This window comes from Nilaparvata lugens, chromosome 2 (assembly GCF_014356525.2).
Source record: "Nilaparvata lugens isolate BPH chromosome 2, ASM1435652v1, whole genome shotgun sequence".
In the NCBI taxonomy this organism is placed as follows: domain Eukaryota; kingdom Metazoa; phylum Arthropoda; class Insecta; order Hemiptera; family Delphacidae; genus Nilaparvata; species Nilaparvata lugens.
Window position 1 is genome coordinate 45714006 of NC_052505.1, and position 21470 is coordinate 45735475.

Consider the following 21470-nt stretch of genomic DNA (forward strand, 5'->3'; position numbering starts at 1 on the left):
AATATTATTTGCTGGTTTTCCCTGTGGAAAATTCACGAATTCTCCCGTGATCTCAGTTGCAAATTAGAGATCGATTTTGTTGTAGTCCTTAGACTGGCAACCACTCGGAAAATCCTATTGAAATCTTTTCCTGAATTAGGAGTCTCTGACTCGATATTTTCCTTGTGGAAAATCCTGGAAAAATCCTTTCCTATCCTGACAACGACAGACTGTTGTCTCCCCGATATTATTCTACAGACTGTGTCTGTGAAAAATCTTTTCTATCCTCTCATAATAGTCGACATACTGACTATTAATTTAAAAGCGTTTCGGACGATTGAGAGTGATTCCCATACCCTTAAGGGCTGTCACAGATTAGGATAAATCCTATTTAGCAGTTTCAGAATTGCTGAAAATCCTTTCGCAGCTGCAGGCTCGCGACTCAGAAATCCCACACCTCAAACCTTATCCTCTAAATTTTAATTACCACATAATTGAAATTGATATACAGTATTTAGCTAGCAGGTCCAGCTCGCTGAGAGCTAGAGCGCAAGTCTCAGATTGCGGATTATTGAGCAGATATTTATTTGCTGTAGAGAATAATAGAGCTTATTATCGATTCTCTGTACTGTATACCCTATACCTCAGACCCTGTACCCTATTCTCTATAGCTTACCCCCTATACCGTGCCCTATTTATCGATATCTTAAATACCACTAACAACTCCATAGTTCCGCCATACTGTTACTCCATAGTCCTCACCTTAAACCCCATAGAAAAACCTCTTTCCGGGCTTGCAGGTACAGCTTGCTCGCCGTCAATTCGCAGTTGGTTCAGATTGCGTACTACCTTTATTAATAGAATTATTTGTAGGGATCTGATAGTCAGATCCGTCTCCTTGTATAGGGTTATCTTAATCTCCCTTAACACCCACCCTGTATTCCAAAGGCCGAGGGCCGAATCGGCCAGCAACGGCACGGACAAATACTCTTTCCCTGAAATTAAAAATCTCGCGAAAGAAGCAGAGGGTAAAGAATCAGGATAGAAGGAGAAGTGTAGGTCAGGTAACTCCACCTGTCAGTACGGCTACTGACCCCGACCCATATCCGACTGTAGCTAGTCCGCGTTGTAGCAATACTTCGCAATTATTAGGTAACCTAGAGGGTGGAATAGGGTATCCTAATAACTATGAAGAGATTGCAGACCTCGTGTCTCCAGCGTATTGTCCTGTCACCAGCTGGCTCAGATCTTTAAATAGTAGACTTGAGAAGCGCGTGAACACTAGCGTCAGGGGATCAATTTTCAGAACGGCAAGGAAAGTTGTGTGAGTGCGCCACACCAGATTTTTTAAAAATTGTAAGGAATACCACTAACGGTAGTACATGCAATAAGCATGTTTATCATGCACACACACATTTTCATCATCAGCGAGAGGTTTCTAACATGAAATAAACCACGAAAATGACCACAAATTATAATGATGAATTTTTTTTTCAAAGTGCTTATAAAACTTGTACATATATAGGGCCGCCATCGTTTGGTTTGTAATAAACAGAATTTTATTTGATCCAGTAAAACTTGTACAGAGACTGCCAAGTTTGGAAATGGTCTCTATTCGATAGATGTAAAGTATAAATTATGTAATCACTTGAATAGGTGTTGAAGAAATGTGAAAAATAAACTAGATCCTATAAAATATTTATTTTTAAACTTTGAAATACAAGAAACTAACTATGTAGCGTGATCTTTCTGCCATTGGTCTATCCACTTCACTATTCTATCAATGTTATTGCTCATGTCATCATCATTGTCACTCTGAAGTTCATGCACTATTTCCTCCTGATAAGAATCTCGTGCTTCGTTCAGAAGAACTTGGAAAATCTCACATTGCACATTGTCCTCCAGTTTCTTCTTGTTGTAACCTCTGAAAATTGGAAAATAATTTTGTAGCATTCTAATTTTAAGGTTATATTTTGTTAAAAAGTAAAGTTCAAATTATTAGTTGTAATACGTAATTTGATCCCTAAAAAATAAGAATGTTTCTACTGTTAGAATCAGCAACTTCAAGGAAATAAGAAGATACCGGTATCATATCTTCATAATAGTATTATTATAAATATGATATTAATATTACATTTAATAAATTATTATATTATTATGATAAGATGTAACACGTTCAATCAATTTCTTTGAACCTGCAACAAGCTAAGAAAATATTTGTCACAAGCAGTGATATTGTATAATTACTTTTTACCAATTATTGCAGTGATAGTCGTTTTAATTTTTCTGCTCAAAATTTTCAAGTTTATTTCAATATTATTGAAACTTTCGGATTGTTTAGTATTATTTCCGGCTCTTATCAACCCTTCGAAATTCAAAATTCATGAGTCATATCTCGAATACGTATTCTCTGAGTGTTAATCTTTGGTGAAAACAGAAATTTTAAACTTAACCTCACTTTGGACTATTTATGTGCCAAAATCAAGGAATTGAAGAAGTTTTGGGCAATTGCCTGTTTCTCTTTCCAAATATCGTGTTTGTGACTGTTCTAATAAATAAATTGTTTTAAATTTTTACGAGATAGCATTAGCGCCAATGTAGTGAGATTCACTTTAACTGTCAGCATTGGTTGTATGTGGAGCATTGATGTTATCCATAAGGTATATGCTGACACATTGAATTGAACTATAAACATAAAACGGTTTTTATTTTTCAGTTTCTGCCGAGTTCAACGCAGATTAAATTGAACAATGGAATACATCATTTCTTGTGTATAAATAAATCTATAGAAGTATCAAAATGTAGAGCTAGATTTTCAAGCTCATTCATCTCTTGCACAAATCGGAGATTATCTTGTGATGCCTTTAACATCTTGATTTTAAAATTTGGAAAATCCACCACTTCCCAGAGGAAAATTATTCAAAATTGAGGATTGATGAAGATGGAAGACCAGCGAAAATATTAGATTCAATGTTGTTAATTTATAGATTTCTTTGTTGATGAAGATGGAGAAGAGAAATAATATTAAATTCAAACAAAACAGTTGTTTGGGAGGGTTCCCAGATCTATTAAATATCTTTAGTATAGATGGTTCAGTGATGAGAAAAAGCTCGATCCCCATAAGGCAGCTGCAATTTAAAGCTATTTTCGTGACTGAACCACAGAATAGATACAGAATGGAAACTGTCAATCAAACGCCTATCCTACCCATGCTTTTTACATAGCACAAACACTAGACACGTCACGTGACCTTAGGAAGTTCCAATCCTGGTCTTCTGATTGGCTCGCGGCAGTGAACGGGATCAATTAATCCGGATCAGTAAAGTGATCCGAACCTCCCATCATTCCCATCAATACTATTACAATGCGGAGCTTCCTAACAAGATGGCGGATTTTTGCGCCAGGGTACTAGCCGAGTTTCCATACTGTATGTATACTGTGACTGAACCATCTACAGGAAAAACGTTCTAAGATAGATGATAGCAATTGTTCAGGCTAATTGATTGACATGAATACTTTTTAGATCGGTTGTCAAAATTTGTTTCTTATGATTGTTAAGAAGCTCGCCTATTAATAGGTGAATGGATTTCAATTATTACCTTTGAGTGAGACGATCATATAAAACAGTGTTATCTGTTCTGAGCACGAACACAATGTCAAACCATCTTTCCGGGAAAAAATCACTGCCGTGATAATCAACTACTTTTCCCCCTTCGGCCATTCTGTTCTCCAATTCATCAAGAAGCTGAAAATTGAATGAATAATAAATTATGAACACATTATTATTTTCAACAATTAATTTTCATTATTATTACTAGTGATCCCCTGGGTTGGAGAACTCGCTCATGAACTGTTGTATTGATATCTAAAATCCGCAACTTGTAATTATACAGAGATGGTGAGCATTATAATGGAAACAGCAAAATATTTCTTTTACAAGTATGATATGACAGTAGAAGGTTCCATGGGGATCCTATTCCAATTGAAAAAAAAACTACTTTATGTCGCTTCAAAGCTTTTGTCCGCCACCTTGGATCTGTCATTTAAATCCAACTTCATTTCGAATCCAGCTTCATTTTGAATCTAACTTCATTCTTTCAAATGGGAACTTGGTCATGTGATACATGATTTTGATACAGAATATCAAAAGAAAATTAATGGCGAACCCCGCACATTGATATCTCGAACCTTTTTTTCAATGATCCCAACATTTACAGATACTAATAAATATTATACAAAAATGGAATAAATGAGTACCATTATTTGAGTACAATTATAATTTTGTGTCAGGCAAGAATTGTGTCACATATTATAATCAATAATAATTGAATAATCTAGTGTTAGTGAACAACTAATAGTAGTTCTACTTACTTATTTAATACTTTGATCAAAAAAAAAAAAAAAAAAAATTGTCAACGTCATAGCAACTGCTATCACAAGTAGTATTATTAATTACGCGTATGTTACAGACAGACAATAGACAGGCAAAAATACGTTAACGGAAGTGAGTTAATATAATTATAACTTATAAATTAAATATGTTGTTTATTGATCAGCTGAAATCATGTGTCGGCGCATAAAGTATGTCAGTCTGTGTGATAACTCCCACATACATCAGCTTTTTCAAATGAATGGAAAAATAACAGAAATAGCATGCAATTAATTTTAGCTGACTAAATATATAAATCACTTTTTTTTTCTTATGCACTTTCAATGTTATTTTATATCCCGAAAAAGGATGAAAGAGTGAGTTAATTTTGTTGTCCAACGAACTTGACCTGTAAAAAGGTTCGAAGAATACGTGTTCCTGATTAATCAATTCTTTCAAGTTATTGTAGAACATACAAACATACGGACAACTTTGGGCTTGAGTGAGTAGGATGTGAGAACTCTCTAACACTTGTTGAACAATGTGATTATTACTATTTCAACAGTAGGTGTAAACTCTAAGGTTCAACTTTAAGAAATTTATATTGATTTTAAATTGGTAATCAATAATTTTGATGTAAAGTGGACTGTATTGAATAGAAAAGAAACAAGTGATATCTCTACAGAAACAAGTACATGCAATGAATATATAAAAGAACAACTCACCGAAAATCTGCAGAGTACCTAATGTAATATTTATATTATTAAGCTTACAACTCCCAGGTAAGGTATTCAGGTGTCCCCGAGGTAGGAGATGAATCAAGGATGGTGAAAAGGCAAGCTTAATTGTCATCTACTGTTGGTAAATTCGGCTTCCATCATATAACGTTGCACATATATTTCTGACGAGATATTTACAATGTCTTTAAAGACTATAGATCGGTGAACTTTCCAATCGAAAAATAATAGTTTAAAACTTTCAACTAAAGGGAGTTTGGCAAACACTCTTCCAAACGTAGGTTTATGGTGTACGATATAACATTAACGAAAAAATAATAATTTGAAGAACGATTTTCTTCTGGGAATGATCGACGAATAATAATTATCAATCCCGACTCGAGGCAAGCTATTACGAAGCGAGACTGAACTGAAAGAAAAAACCTACCGGCTAGTGAGCGCGACGCACTCAAGTGAAAGAAATACGAACTGAACGAGGAGCGCGCGTCCAATTCAAAAACGAAAAATGAAAACTAGAGCTGGCTCCAACATCCCCCCCGGCTGAAAAGCTATTTTCAGACAAGGCTAGAGAACAAAGAAACGAAAAAACAATGAATAAACGACGAAAGAAATAAAAATAAAACAAAACGAGAATAAAACAAAAATGCAAAAGGAAAATTATTGAATAGGCAACGGATACAACATTGTAGCCGGCCTTTTGAAGCGACCATTGGCGCACCGCACCATAGCCACTCGAACGACACCGTCAGCACCGGGAAATACTTCCTCAATCACCCCCAGAGGCCATTTCAACGGTGCGACATTTGGTTGATCCACTAGGACGATTGTACCAACCGTGAGAGGGGTGGAATCCTTACACCATTTCACACGGGTTTGTAATTCATGTAAGTATTCTTTGCGCCAACGACTCCAGAAAGACTGAACCATTTGATTGACTAATTCAAACCGATCCAATCGATTCATTGGACGATCTTCCACATTTAACATAGGAAGGTACTTAAGAGGTGTCAAAGTGAGAAAATGAGCCGGTGTGAGGGCGAGGGGTTCACTCGGATCCGCGCTCATTTGACATAACGGGCGTGAGTTAAGTACAGCCTCAATTTGAACTAAGACAGTGTTCAATTCTTCGTAAGTCAACAACTGGTTACCAATAACTCGAAACAGATGTGACTTTACTGATTTTATATTCGCCTCCCAAAGACCGCCGAAGTGAGGTGAACCTGGCGGGATGAAATTCCACTCAATGCTATGATCAGCAAGTTCATTCTGGAGCAGGTTTTGATATTCCTTGGAGTTCAGCATCCGTGACAATTTTATTAGCTCATCGTAGGCGCCGACGAAGTTGGTACCATTATCGGAATACATGACCTTACAAGGACCTCGTCGAGCAAGGAAACGGCGAAAAGCTGATAAGAACATTTGGGTCGATAAGTCCGAAACTAATTCAATGTGAACGGCTTTAGTTGCCATACAGACAAAAAGACAAATGTACGATTTAAATATGAAAGGATTCCGACGCCTGGCCATGGTGATTCGAATGGGTCCACCATAATCAACTCCACATTGGACGAATGGTTTAGACGACAGAGTTCTACAGGCTGGCAGATTGCCCATTTTCGGCGGTGTAAGAGTGGGACGATAGTGAAAACACTTGTTACATTTTCGTACACGACTCCTTATAAGGACACGGGCTGATAAAATCCAATATTTTTGTCTCAAAATAGACGTCAATAAATGAGGTCCAGCGTGACAGTGCTTTTCATGAAAATAATCAATCAAAAGCGTGACCAATGGATCATTTTTCGGTAATATAATCGGATGACAGCTGTCATAATTCAACTCAGAATTTTGTAAACGTCCACCCACACGAATAATATCATGATCAAGAAAGGGTGACAGTTGTTGAAGATGAGAAGTACATTCTTTCCCAGCTTTCAATTCCAGTAATTCTTTCGAAAAATGATTTTTTGTACGACTTTACACAGATGTTTTTCCGCCAAATCGAAATCTAATTCATGAGGTTTAGGCAATAGACGAAGTACTTTCAATATTAACACCATGATACGCAATAGACGTTGGTAGTTGGAACAACGAGCAATTAAAAGATGAATCGAATTAATAGATGAATTTTCCGACTGTACTACAGTGACAATTGAGTGAACCTTGACCTCAGGTAGACACTCTATAGGTTCCAGATCGACCTTGACGGGCCAATCACTCTCTTCTAACATTAGCCAAGAGGGGCCAGACCACCACAAATCATGATTAATTATTTCAGAAGGGGATAAACCTCTCGAAATGGGATCAGCTGGGTTTGAATTTCCTGCCACGTGTAACCAGTCGTTGATAGGACAGTCTTGAATTTTCGTAACTCGATTAGCGACGAAAGATTGCCATCTAGATGGACAGCCCCTGATCCAATGTAAGACAACAGTAGAATCCGATAATGCAACAACGCGAGTCACGTGACAACGAAGGCTCAAAACAGAGACAACAACCTGTATTAATTCAGCGAGCAAGAGCGCCGCGCATAATTCAAGCCTAGGTATGGATAAAGTCTTAGATGGCGCGACTTTTGATTTAGCGCACAACAATGTGATAGTTGCAGGTTGCATATCCATTTGAGATTTTATGTAGATCACACCACCATAACCTAAAGTCGATGCATCACAGAAACCAATGACAGTAATTTTCGAATCATTCATCACTCCTAAATGACGTGGTATGAAGAGATTGGACAATAAAGGGAACTCCTTCTGACATGTCTCCCATTGAAGCGCAATAGAGGGAGGTACTGAATCGTCCCAATCAAGACCAGCATTCCATAATTGTTTAATTAAACATTTAAGAAACAAAGTTAGGGGTGACAAGAGTCCCAAAGGATCGAAAATGCGTGCTACTACCGATAAAATGTGACGTTTGGTAGGAACAGACTGATTAGGATTCACTGAAAAACAAAACGAATCACTACCAGGTTGCCATTTCAAACCTAGGACAGCCAACAAATTTCCCATCTCGAAATCTTTAGACAAGGCCGATTTTTCATCTTCCGAGAAATCATTCATCAATTCAGGTGAATTGGAACTCCATTTAGTAAGTTCGAATCCGCCTCTCTCGAACAATTCTTTAGCCTGACTACAAAGACGATTTGCTTCACCTAAAGAAGACACACTTGTCACCAAATCATCCATAAACATGTCACTCGGAATACGAGCTTTAGCATCAGGGAAATTTTCACCTTCTTCTTGAACAAGTTGATGGACAGTTCTGAGAGCTAGAAACGGTGACTCACTCAGACCAAATACGACAGTTTTTAATTCAAAAATTTGTATGGGATCATTGGACGAAAATCTCCATAACAAACGCTGAAATTTGCGACACGATTCATCGACAAGAATCTGTCTATACATCTGCTTTATATCAGCAGTTACAGCGATAGAAAATAACCGAAAATTGACTAACAGAACGAAAATATCCGTTTGCAACTTGGGGCCGATATGAAGTATATCATTCAATGATACTCCAGTAGTAGTTTTCGCGCCTGCGTCAAAGACAATACGCAAAGGCGTTGATTGACTCTGAGTTTTGATTACAGCATGATGAGGTATAAAATAACCACTTTTATCACTCTGATTTTTTATCAATTCCATGTGTCCTTGTTTGAGATAATCCAAGAGGACATCGTGATACACTAAACGCATGTTTGGATCACGTGCCAGTCGTTTCTCCAAACTGATGAGTCGACGTTCTGACATAGCATAAGAATCACCAAGACAATCAGGGGATTTTGAAAACGATAATGAGACAACGAATCTACCCGAATTTTCACGACAAACGGACGATGCAAAATCCTTCTCGCATTCCAACTCATCAGCAGTGAGTTGTTTTCCTACATCTGGAACGCTTTCCACTTCCCAAAATTTTCGAACTAACTTATCCAACGGTGATGTTAGACAAGTCATCAAACACGTTGAATTTTCTGAAGATTGAGTTAAAATAGGGGCTCTACCCATCAAAATATAACCGAAAACACTTTCCAAGGCCATCAAATAATTCGAATCAATTTCCACACGACCATTTCGGAAAATATGGGGCACTAATTCAGCTCCTATAATAGCGTCAATTTCGCTGGGAATGTGATAACTTTCATCAGCAAGTCGAAGACCAAACAAATTTGATAATTTAGAATTATCAATTTTACTAGTGGGAAGCTGTTCCATGATTTTTTCGACAACTAATGGTTCAATGGAAAATTTAACACTAGAATCGAGTCGAGATTGAAGCGTGACAAAAGTACGACCAAAAACTGATTGTGAATTTCCGCCAAAACCATTCACAATTAATTGGAAAGGAGAAATCGATAGTTGCAATTTACGACAAAGTTTACGAGTAATGAAATGACTTTGACTAGCTGAATCAACTAAAACTCTTATTTTGTGCAATCTACCTCTCTTATCAGGTACCTCGACTTGAGCAGTTGATAGTAGAACACTATACGGTGCCGACTTCGAATCGATAGAACAACAGGTAATAGTATTATTTTCTACCTTTTTCGCATCCGAATTTGATGACGAATTGAAGCATTTCCGAAATGTAAAAGCGAATTATGCTTCTGACTACATTCCTCGCAGTTGGAAGAAGTACAATCTTTACTACAATGGGCTGGCGAGAAACATTTCAAACAGCAACCCTTCTCCTTAACAAAACGAAAACGGTCCCAAGGTGATAACTGACGAAAAAGACGACAATTGATCAATTTATGATTTGTCATCGAACATTTCAGACATTCTGATATTTTTACCGGTGATTTGGTCACTTGCGAATTCGATTGAACAACCAACACTTTGGATTTTGGTATTGGTTTCACTACTGGCTTGCATTGTTTAGACGATTCGTCATGCGGTAACGATTTAATCTGCCTTTCGATGAATGAAACAAAATCAGTATATGTGGGGTCATCCTTAATATGAACTGAAGCTTCAAATGCCTTTCGAGAAACAGGATCTAAAATTTTCAACGCTTGGAACAGAAATATTGCATCAGATACATCTTCACCTCGTAGGCGTTTTAAAGCAGTAATTGAACCACAGAACTGATCGACTATAGAAACTAAACCTGCACGAGACTCAGATTTTAGACAATTGAATTCGAAAATTTGTTTCAAGTACACATTTGAGAGTGAGCGGGGGTCATTGAACCGCTTAATTAATGCATCCCAAATAATTTCATAATTATTAGCAATAGGTGGTAGATGACGTGAAATATTAGCCGCTTCTCCAGATAGTTTGGACACCAGATATTGGACCTTTTGTTGATTTGGAATCGATTTGTTGTCATGAATCATGCATTTAAACATTTCGTAGAATACCGCCCATTTTGATTGATCTCCGTCGAACACAGGAATTTCAATTTTCGGTAAAATATTAGACGAATCCTTATTGGAAGATACAGGTTGAGCCGGGGTAGAAACACTAGGTACAACCTGACTGCGTTTTTTCAATTCACTAGCAATTGCTTCCATATGTTCGAACATTTCCATATGTGAACTACTAAATTTGGGTACAAATTCCGGGTCTTTTTCCATTTCAAGCTCCTGTATTTCCATTTCAACAGCTTCATAATCCTGAACAGTTTTAAGAGTGGAACTATAGAGAATTAGAAATTGTTTAGCACTAGCTTCTTCTTTTAAAGCCTTTTTCGACAAATCGAAAGTACGTTGAATACGATAGAAATATTGCTCAAGTTTAGCTCGTTTGAGCTTTAACTTCTTTTCACTCATGATTGGATATTGGAAAGGTCTTAATGATTTTCATTTACTAATTTTCGAATAAAATTACGAATGCAACAATGAACGATTTTCATTGATGATTCAAGCAAGCAAAATGATAATGTTAGTACAAATTGAACAGAGAAAGCTCAATAGACGAAGCAAGCTAAGCGATAACGTTATCAGCATTGCAAAGTAACGGTTCCGATCGGACAATAGAGATAAGAGTGAACCAACTTGATCGGCTCAATTCATAATGTACAAACAGGTTTGAACCCTAGCATGCACAAACGATTTACAATAAAATTGGATAAGTGCTTGCCAAATATTTGAATAAAAAATAGCCAATAAAATCTGGCCTGGTGGACCAGTGTAAACTCTAAGGTTCAACTTTAAGAAATTTATATTGATTTTAAATTGGTAATCAATAATTTTGATGTAAAGTGGACTGTATTGAATAGAAAAGAAACAAGTGATATCTCTACAGAAACAAGTACATGCAATGAATATATAAAAGAACAACTCACCGAAAATCTGCAGAGTACCTAATGTAATATTTATATTATTAAGCTTACAACTCCCAGGTAAGGTATTCAGGTGTCCCCGAGGTAGGAGATGAATCAAGGATGGTGAAAAGGCAAGCTTAATTGTCATCTACTGTTGGTAAATTCGGCTTCCATCATATAACGTTGCACATATATTTCTGACGAGATATTTACAATGTCTTTAAAGACTATAGATCGGTGAACTTTCCAATCGAAAAATAATAGTTAAAAACTTTCAACTAAAGGGAGTTTGGCAAACACTCTTCCAAACGTAGGTTTATGGTGTACGATATAACATTAACGAAAAAATAATAATTTGAAGAACGATTTTCTTCTGGGAAAGATCGACGAATAATAATTATCAATCCCCGACTCGAGGCAAGCTATTACGAAGCGAGACTGAACTGAAAGAAAAAACCAACCGGCTAGTGAGCGCGACGCACTCAAGTGAAAGAAATACGAACTGAACGAGGAGCGCGCGTCCAATTCAAAAACGAAAAATGAAAACTAGAGCTGGCTCCAACAGTAGGCTATATCTATAATAATTGCAATACTTGTAATAATCAAAATAAAGCAGCCAAATCAACTTTTGGAGACATATAACTTATCCATTCTAATTTTTGTGATGCTGTGATACTTAAATCAACAGAAAATAATTGAATGTTAGTATTTAAAAATAAAGATAAATTCTACTGAGCTATAAATTACATTCTTGCAGAAAATTCATAGAAGTTGAGATGAATTATTATTTACTTGAGAAATATACAAGTTGTATAAGAAACTTTAAGAACTTTTACTTCAGCAGAGCACAATATTAATCAATAGATTTATTGTAAATAACCTTTGCTCAGGAACTCTGAAAGACGTATTACCACTTATGCTGATGACATAGCTGAATCGATTAAAAATATTAAAACACATACTTCTGAAGATTTAAAAGCGCTCATTTACTGGTTCGATAGAAATTCTCTTACACTCAACATAAACAAAACAAAAATTATGCAATTTAACTTGAGACCAAATGAAAATGACAATCTAAATGCCATAGATCATTCTCCAATGTGCTAAGCAACTGCAACTGTAAAGTCGTGGAGAGTACATCTTCAATAAAATACCTGGGTGTTCTTCTTGATTCAAGGTTGCGTTGGGAGGAACATATTAAGGACGTGAAAAAACAACTCTTCACAGCATGTAGAAAGTTTTTTTTTTCTTATAAATTTATGCCCAAATGATGTATTAAAAATGATTTACTATGCCACTGTAGAAAGGAGATTGTCATATGGAGTGGTGGCTTGGGTAGGTACTTATTTTTCCATTATCAATCCTTTAATAGTTGGACAAAAGCACATTGTTAAAGTAATGAATAAAAAACCTATGATACATTCGTCTTTGGTTATATTTAGAAGCTGGAATTTGCTCCCTATCAGATATCTATATTTTTTCAAAACTATTCTAAGATATGGAAGAGAAAGAGAAACAAATTTAGAAATAGAGCGGGGCAGGAGACAGGACTTGAGATCAGGGGACATGCTTATACCTCCGCAACCATATAAGGAAAGATTTTACTAGTATGTAGCCCCCCGAACATTCAACAACTTACCGGTAGAATTGAAGCAAATCGATAATAGAAAACATTTTAAGAATGAAGTGAAAGATTGGCTTCTATTACAAAATGATGTGGAGAGTTTATTTCCAAGACTAGAATAGATATGAATTTGCGGGTTTCATTGGATGAATGGATGTCTTCTTTCTCTCTTGGAAATTGTGTGAAGATACATTAGTTTTTAATTTCCTTGCCCTACTAGGTAAGGAAAGTATTGCTTTCCAAAAAAATTAAGGTACCCCAATTTCAATTTTTCTATACGTTTCAAGGTCCCCTGAGTCCAAAAACATGATTTTTGGGTATTGGTCTGTGTGTGTGTGTGTGTGTGGTGTGTGTGTGTGTGTGTGTGGTGTGTGTGTGTGTGTGTGGTGTGTGTGTGTGTGTGTGTGTGGTGTGTGTGTGTGTGTGTGTGTGTGTGTGGTGTGTGTGTGTGTGTGTGTGTGTGTGTGTGTGTGTGTGTGTGTGTGTGTGTGTGTGTATGTCTGTGAACACCATAACTACATTCCTAATTAACCGATTGACTTGACATTTTAAATTTAAGGTCCTTATACCATGAGGATCCGACAATAAGAAATTCAATAAAATTCAAGATGGCGGAAAAAATGGCATATAATTACTAAAAAACCATGTTTTTCACGGTTTTCTCGAAAACGGCTCCAACGATTTTCTTCAAATTTATATCATGGATAGCTATTTATATGCCCTATCAACTGACATGAGTCTCAATTCTGGGAAAATTGCAGGAGCTCCGTAATATTCTTGAGAAAAATGGCGGATAATTACTAAAAAAGTAAAAAACCATGTTTTTCACAATTTTCTCAAGAATAACTTGACCGACTTTTTTCAAATTCATACCCTGTATAGTTATTTATCAGCTCTATCAACTGGCATGAGTCTCCTTTCTGGGAAACCAAGGGGGTCTACCCCATCCTTGAGAAATGGACTTAGTAACCTCCTTCTCGTGCCTGAGGTAGGTAGGTAGCGCAGTTCATAAAAAGAACACATAGTCGAGATATTTCATCTGTAGAGCAGCTGTTTTTACGACTTTAAAAAAATGACGACTAAAAAAAATCATCGAATTTCACAATTAACCCAAAGAAAAAGTTCTCTGAAAACAATTATATATATACATCGTCTGATCGTAGTTTTAAATAATAATATGAGCAAGGAAAGTTGTGTGAGTGTGCCACACCAGATTTTTTTCGTATACCGGTAATGTTGATAAGTATGGAGGGAAATTTTATAAAATGAAATTTATGAGTCTGCTAATTGCTTGGAATGTGCATCAATTGGTTGTTATTCTTTTCAAATGAGGGAAAGTGGATTGAAATGTTAATATACCAGTATTATCTAAACTAAAATTCCTTACCCTGTCATATAATGAAAGTTCCGACTCAGCAAAATAATTCATTTTTTATTTTTTTTCTTGATTAAAAATATGATGGTGCCCCAAACAGGACTTTTAGTCCTCGGGGTACTTGAAATTATTTATTCTTCTATTGATGTAGATGAGTTATTGTGATTTCATTGTACAACGTGTAATTGTATTATTTTATTATATTTATTTTTATAATTTTCAATATTGTTGTGATGTACTCTACTTTTCATAATTTATGATAATGTGTAATGTATCAATTGGAAGAATAAAAGAAATTATTATTATTTTACATTTCTGTAAAATAATATCTCGAAATTCACATTTGGGAATTTTATCTCAAGTTTATAAAAATAACTTGTAATGTTATTGCTGTTATTAGGCTATTTATGTAATATTGGATTCAACTTGGAACCAATATAAAAAATTGATAAAGCAAAAAATGTATTTATACCATTATAATAACGCTGAATACACTTGAAAAACTTACTTTATCTTCATCCAGAACATAGCTTTCATATTTTTCATCATAATCTGTCAGACAACCACATTGCTTAGAAATTTTGCTCACTTCCAGCCATTCGAATCCTGTGCGCTTGGAAATTTCATCACTCAACGTTGACTTTCCAACTCCAGGTGTTCCTTAAATAGAAAAATACATTAACGGTGTGCTTATATTAATCATTAATGACGAAAACTGAACCAATATGTATGTTCTATGTATTTTCTGCAATTTAATGTACATAGAGCAATATGAGCTCTGCACTATAACGACTAAAAACGTCAGCCTTTCTGAATGCAGGCACCAGAATTAACAGAATAATGAGAAACATAGCTGAAGTAATGCTTCTAGCAGCCAGCTATTCAAGTACCAGTTAACTCAATATTTCCAGTGAACTATTTTAATAAAATCATTTAATTTATTACCAATCATTACATCTGAGAATTCAATCTGTTTTCTTTATGAGAATGATCACAGTGCAGCAGAAACTAGTATATTTGGAATGACTTGAGGACGTTGTTAATTCCATCATCAACGACTATAGGCTACAGGTAATGGTTTCGTTTTGAAACCAATACAATATAGAAGGATACAGGACATGGAATTTTCATTAGTAGGATTAACAATGTTCACAAGTTATTTCAATTTTGTAGAAGCTCCACAATGTCATCGTTGTTTCACTGAAATACAATGTCATGAACTCATGACCATCAGTCCTGAACCCATGGAAATTGAGGAAGTAGAAACGATTCTTGACTCGCATAATGACTCAATGACCACACGTCCTGAAAATTTTGCATTGATAAAGAAATTGATCCATGAAACTTTTCGAACTGACCACATGAATGACGAAGAAAAAAGAGAGATATACGATTTAATTATCAAATTCCCTGCGATAATAAAGCTTGATAATATTCCTCTTGGTTCAACAAACTTATTAAAACATAAGATCAATACTGTAGATGACAATCCTGTGTACACACGAAACTATAGGTACCCCCAAATATTCAAGAAAGACGTACAAATCGAAATTGATAAACTGCTGCAAAATAAAATCATTCAACCCTCCAACTCTCCATACAATTCCCCAATATGGGTTGTTCCAAAAAAACTAGATGCTTCAGGGAAAAAGAAAATAAGAATGGTGATAGACTACAGGAAACTTAATGACAAGACGATAGCTGATAAATATCCTTTACCAAACATTGAAGATCTTTTCGGTAAAATTGGGAGAGCCACTTATTTCTCCACAATAGATTTGTACTCAGGTTTCCATCAAATCGAAATGGACCCAGAATCTGTTCCTAAAACTGCTTTTTCAACGGAAGATGGTCACTACGTGTTTCTTAGGCTCCCTTTTGGGCTGAAAATGCACCCCCATTCTTTCAAAGAAATATGAATATATTGTTTGCTAAAATGCCGAATGTATTAGTATATATGGATGATATAATAGTATTCTCTGACAATTTGGAAGAACATTTGAAACATTTAAAATCTGTTTTCAAGAAACTACAAAATCACAATCTCAAAATACAGCTTGACAAAACCGAATTTTTCAAAGGAGAATTGTTATACCTTGGCCACATTGTTTCAGAACGCGGTATTCAACCCAACCCAGCCAAATTGCAGGCCATAAAGGATTTTAAAATACCTAAAACCGAAAAAGAGATCAAACAATTCTTAGGGTTAACAGGCTACTATAGGAAAATGATACAGAACTATGCAAAAATCGCAAAACCTCTGACTAAGGCATTGAAAAAGGATGTAAAGATCGATATTTTTAATACAGAATATGTAAACGCATTTGAGAAATTGAAAACAATGTTACAGAACAGTCCAATATTACAACTCCCTGATTTCTCTAAACAGTTCATTGTCACGACTGACGCGAGCAATTATGCTATAGGAGGGGTATTATCCCAAGTTTTTGAAGGAAAAGATCTACCAGTAGCTTATGCTTCGCGAACTTTGAATAAACATGAGATCAATCTCTCCACCATAGAAAAAGAGTTATTGGCTATTGTCTGGTGCTGTAAATATTTCAGAACTTATTTATACAGACGGAAGTTTCTCATTCAAACTGATCACAAGCCTCTCCAGTGGCTTCATAGCATCAAAGAACCGAACTCGAAACTCATTACATGGAAACTATTATTAGACGAATTTGATTTTGATATTATTTACATAAATGGGAAGACCAATTACGTAGCGGACGCTCTGTCTCGTCCTAATAATGTTAACATGATGGAAAATGAGGAAGATGATTTTTTAGGCTTTGAAGATGGCTTTCGCGGGTTTGCGAATATTGCTACTGACCCCCATGTAACTGGTCTAGAAGATGGCTTTCACGGTTTTGATAATTGTGTAGAGCTAGACTTGATCTCTCAGATGAAACGACTGGATCCTTGAAAAGTGGTGAATATTGATATGAATATATAGTTTTAAAGTTATTTTAAGGTTAAATTGATGAACAGTTTCATTCTATTTACTGGGCTGCTAATCGGATCTGCTTATCTCATCGAAGTTAGACAATCATTTCTTTCGAGTTTCTCAGCTAGCGGAGTCAGAAAGTTCTTTTCCTTCATCTTTATCAATTCTCTCTCGCTTCTCTCTTCCCATCGTTATCAGTAATTCTAAATGCATCTGTGAACGCTTTCTCTGCTATTCTTCTGTCTTCTCATCGTGGCTTATCTGTTCAGTAAATATTGTATATACCTATATTCTTTCTCAACTGAACAACGTTGTTCTCGATGAACGAAGCTAGTATGCTATAGGATTTGATAAAGGAAATCTTTTGTCGGATTACACTGAAAGATTGTTTTGCTTACTTATAGCATCACCATAACATCCACGTTAAAATGGCTGTTGATATTAAAACTATGGAAGCTATGTTTGAAAAATTCAAAACAGAAATCAATACTAGTACGGAGAACATTATCAAGAAAGAAATAAGTGCGCTCAATATCCCTTCAATCATGGCTGAGCAGAATAGTAAAATTGAGAAACTGGGCAAAGAAAATGAAGAATTGAAACGAGAGCTACAAAAGCAGAGTGCGTTGATTGAGAATATGAGAAGAGAAAATAATCTTATATTCTTTGGTGTTGATGAGGCAGATGGTGAAAAATCTACACAATTGATGGAGAAAACTTTGGATATTTGTAATAAAGTTCTGAAGGTTGAACTAAAAGCGGGTGACATTAATTTGGTGAGGAGGATTGGCAGGAAAAAAGATAAGGGTGCGCGTCCGGTTATGTTATCCCTAGTATCTGTAATCAAGAAAAATAGTATTATGCAGGAATGTAGAAAGTTGAAAGGCTCCAAGATATTTCTGACACATGATTTGGATTGGCAGTCTCGCCAGAGACAGAAGATATTGAGGGAGGTAGGAGGTGAGCTTAGGGATTCAAAGAAGAATGTGAGAGTGAGGAGGGGAGGGCTAGAAATTGATGGAAGATTTATTACGTATAAAGAAGTTGAGAGTGAATATATAGAAAAGAAACAGTCAAGAGATGATGAAGACCACGAGGGCGTGGAGAGGCAGGATCGGGAGGAAAATCTGAAAAAGCGCAGAAGAGAGGCTGAAGGGCAAAACGCAGGAAAAGGAAAATTGAGGCAAGGGAAAGCATCAGATATCAGCTCGTTTTTTCGTTCCTCAGGGGGCGACAAAAGAAATAATTAGTAAAGCCTATCAACAAAACTGTTGTTCAGAACAAATCAATCTGAACGACAAGCTAACTCTGAATGTAGTTGCATTTAATGTGGCTGGAATACAGAATAAATTGAATGATGCAGATTTCTCAAATTTCCTTCAAAATTACGATATTTTCCTCCTCTTTGAGACGTTTATCGAAGATGAAAATAGCTTTCTTCTAGTTGAAAAAAAGTTTCCCCAATATGAAATGATTTGGATTCCTGCAATTAGAGCTACATGCTACGGTAGAGCAAGTGGAGGAGAAATTTATGGAATAAAAAGAGGAAATAATTGTTCGATTCATCCCAAGTTTGTTAAAGTCGAAAATAATTATATTGTGAGAATCAAAATTGAATCTTGTATTATGATTAATATATTGCCAGTTTATTTGAATTGTAATCACTGGATGCGTGATTTTAACATAATCCAGGAGGTATTTGAGCAACTGGAAGGACAGAATATTATGCTTATAGGTGATGTAAATGGGAGGATAGGCAATGAGCAAACACTAGATGAGGAGCTGATTATAGGTACACATTGTCTGCAGACCTTCCATAGAAATTCCAAGGATTTACTCCTAAACCGAAATGGGAAAATGCTGCTTGAATTGTTTGAGAACTTTGGTCTGATTATTTTGAATGGACGCTCGGTGGGCGATAAACATGGTGAATTCACATTCTTGGGTCATCAAGGATCTTCTGTGATTGACGTATGTGCTGTATCTTTGGAACTGCTGAGCTGTATATCGGATTTCTCAGTCATCCCAGCCATATTTTCTGACCATCAACCTATACAAGCAACTATAAAAATTGCAGGAGCAGGAAGACAATCCAAAAACATATTGCCAATTAGACCGAAGCTGAAATGGGTCTCATCAAAAAGAGCTGAATACCGGAGGCGGCTTGAGGAAGTGATTAACAGGAAAGATATCTGGAATATTGACTTGGAAGATGACTGGTGCTATCTTATTGAAGCTATTAATAAAAGTCATCACTTGCATGGGTGGCGGGGAAATGTTCAAGGAAATTCAAGGATGCAAGCTGAGTGGTTCGACAAAGAATGCCATAGAAAAAGAGAAGAAACCTTCAAATTACTCAATGAGTACAGAAAAACTGATTCAGATGCTATAAAGAGGCAGTACATTCACGCGAACTCGGAATACAAAAGACTCTGTGGAGAAAAGAAAAAGGCTTACTGGAAGAAATGTGCAGATAGTTTTCAGACGGTGAGAGACTCCAGAGATTTTTGGAAACTGGTTAGGCAACTGAAGAAGAAGCAACATATGGCAGGAGCAAGTATTTCTTTGAAAGACTGGGTGCAGCATTTCAAGGTTTTGTTGAATCCAATAGTACTGGCTGATAGAATGTTGTATCCTGAACCCTATGTGCGTGATGACTTTCTAGATGCACCGTTTCGAAAGGAGGAACTAGATAAGGTGATTCTTCACGTAAAGGATGGCAAAGCCCCAGGCGAAGACAGAATTCCGTACGAATTTTACAAGAATGCTCCAACAGTATTCATGAACAGATTGTTGGAGGTCTTCAATAGCATCTACAACGTTTCTCATGTCGTTCCACAGGACTTCCATACTTCGATTGTGTTTCCAATCTTCAAGAAAGGTGATCCAGAGGATGCTTCCAATTATAGAGGAATATCGTTTGGTAATACTGGAGCAAAACTGTTTACTGGTCTCATCTTGGAGAGGCTGAAGACGTGGATCCATCATCACAACATCCTCAACGAGTTCCAGGCAGGTTTCAGACAGAACTACTCAACGGTGGACAATATCTTCAGTTTGATGGCCATTATTAAAATGCACCTAGCAGTTAAAAGGCAGAAAGTCTATGCCTTTTTTGTCGATTTTTCGGCTGCATTTGATAGAGTGGACAGGCATGCGCTATTTTTCAAACTATCAGAAATAGGTTTATCAACAAAGATGTTAAAGATTATCCAGAAGATATACAGCAACACATCAGCCAGGGTATGGAGCTCTGAAGGTCTGTCTGATAGATTCTTCACAAAGACAGGTGTCAAGCAAGGCTGTTTACTTAGCCCAATTCTGTTCTCCCTTTTCCTCAATGACATAGAGGACGATATGGAAGGAGGAATAAGACTGAATAACGTGTGCATTAAAATGCTTGCCTATGCTGATGATGTTGTCTTGTTGGCATCCGATAAACTGAGTATGACCAGAATGATTAGAGTACTGGAGGATTATTGTAGAAAGTGGAACTTGCTGATTAACCTGGATAAGTCCAAAATCGTCATCTTCAGAAATGGTGGAAGGCAGGGGAGGCTTGAAAAGTGGTGTTTTGAGGAGAGGCCAATAGAGGTTGTTAACTCGTATAAGTATCTGGGAGTAAGATTGTCCACAAAGCTATCATTAACAGAGCATTTTAGAGAAAAATCACTCTCAGCAAAGATGGCTATGAATCACTTCAATGATATCCTCCTTAATGATGGGATACCATTCAAATCAAAGCTACAAATTTTCGATGCAGTGGGAAGGTCTGTAATTTCTTACGCAGCACAGGTGTGGGGAGGAAGAATCTATGATGTGGTTGAAAGTATCCAGCGTTTCTTCCTTAAGAAGGTATTTTGTCTCCCATCGTACACCCCGAATCAGGCTTTGCTTCTGGAGACCGGAGTCTGTCCAATCTTCCTGCATACAATAAGGCTACACCTTCAGTTTGTAAAGCGATGTTTGAATCTGCATGAAGGAAGATATCCATGTATGCTATTGAAATTGATGATTCGAAGAAGGCTATTTCTGTATGATGACTGGAGGATGCTGGATGACTTATTTGGCATTCCATGGGAGGGGATAGCAGCAGGTAGTTTGAACATCGACCAGACGATTGACAGGATTGGAAGTAAGCTGCGAGATCAACAGATGCAGCG

General features: G+C 36.5%; 1 protein-coding gene across 1 annotated transcript in view; it reads right to left on the bottom strand.

The window, feature by feature from the left end:
* Nucleotides 1-1661: 1661 nt before the first annotated feature.
* Nucleotides 1662-21470, bottom strand: part of LOC111058666 (adenylate kinase isoenzyme 6) — a 30032-nt gene continuing 10223 nt past the window's right edge. Inside the window, exons 2-4 of the mRNA XM_022346218.2 lie at nucleotides 14866-15017; nucleotides 3579-3724; nucleotides 1662-1903 (exon numbers count right to left, since the gene is read on the bottom strand). Coding sequence (XP_022201910.1) covers nucleotides 1711-1903; nucleotides 3579-3724; nucleotides 14866-15017 — 491 coding nt within the window. The 3' untranslated portion in view covers nucleotides 1662-1710. The remainder of the gene's footprint in view (nucleotides 1904-3578; nucleotides 3725-14865; nucleotides 15018-21470) is intronic.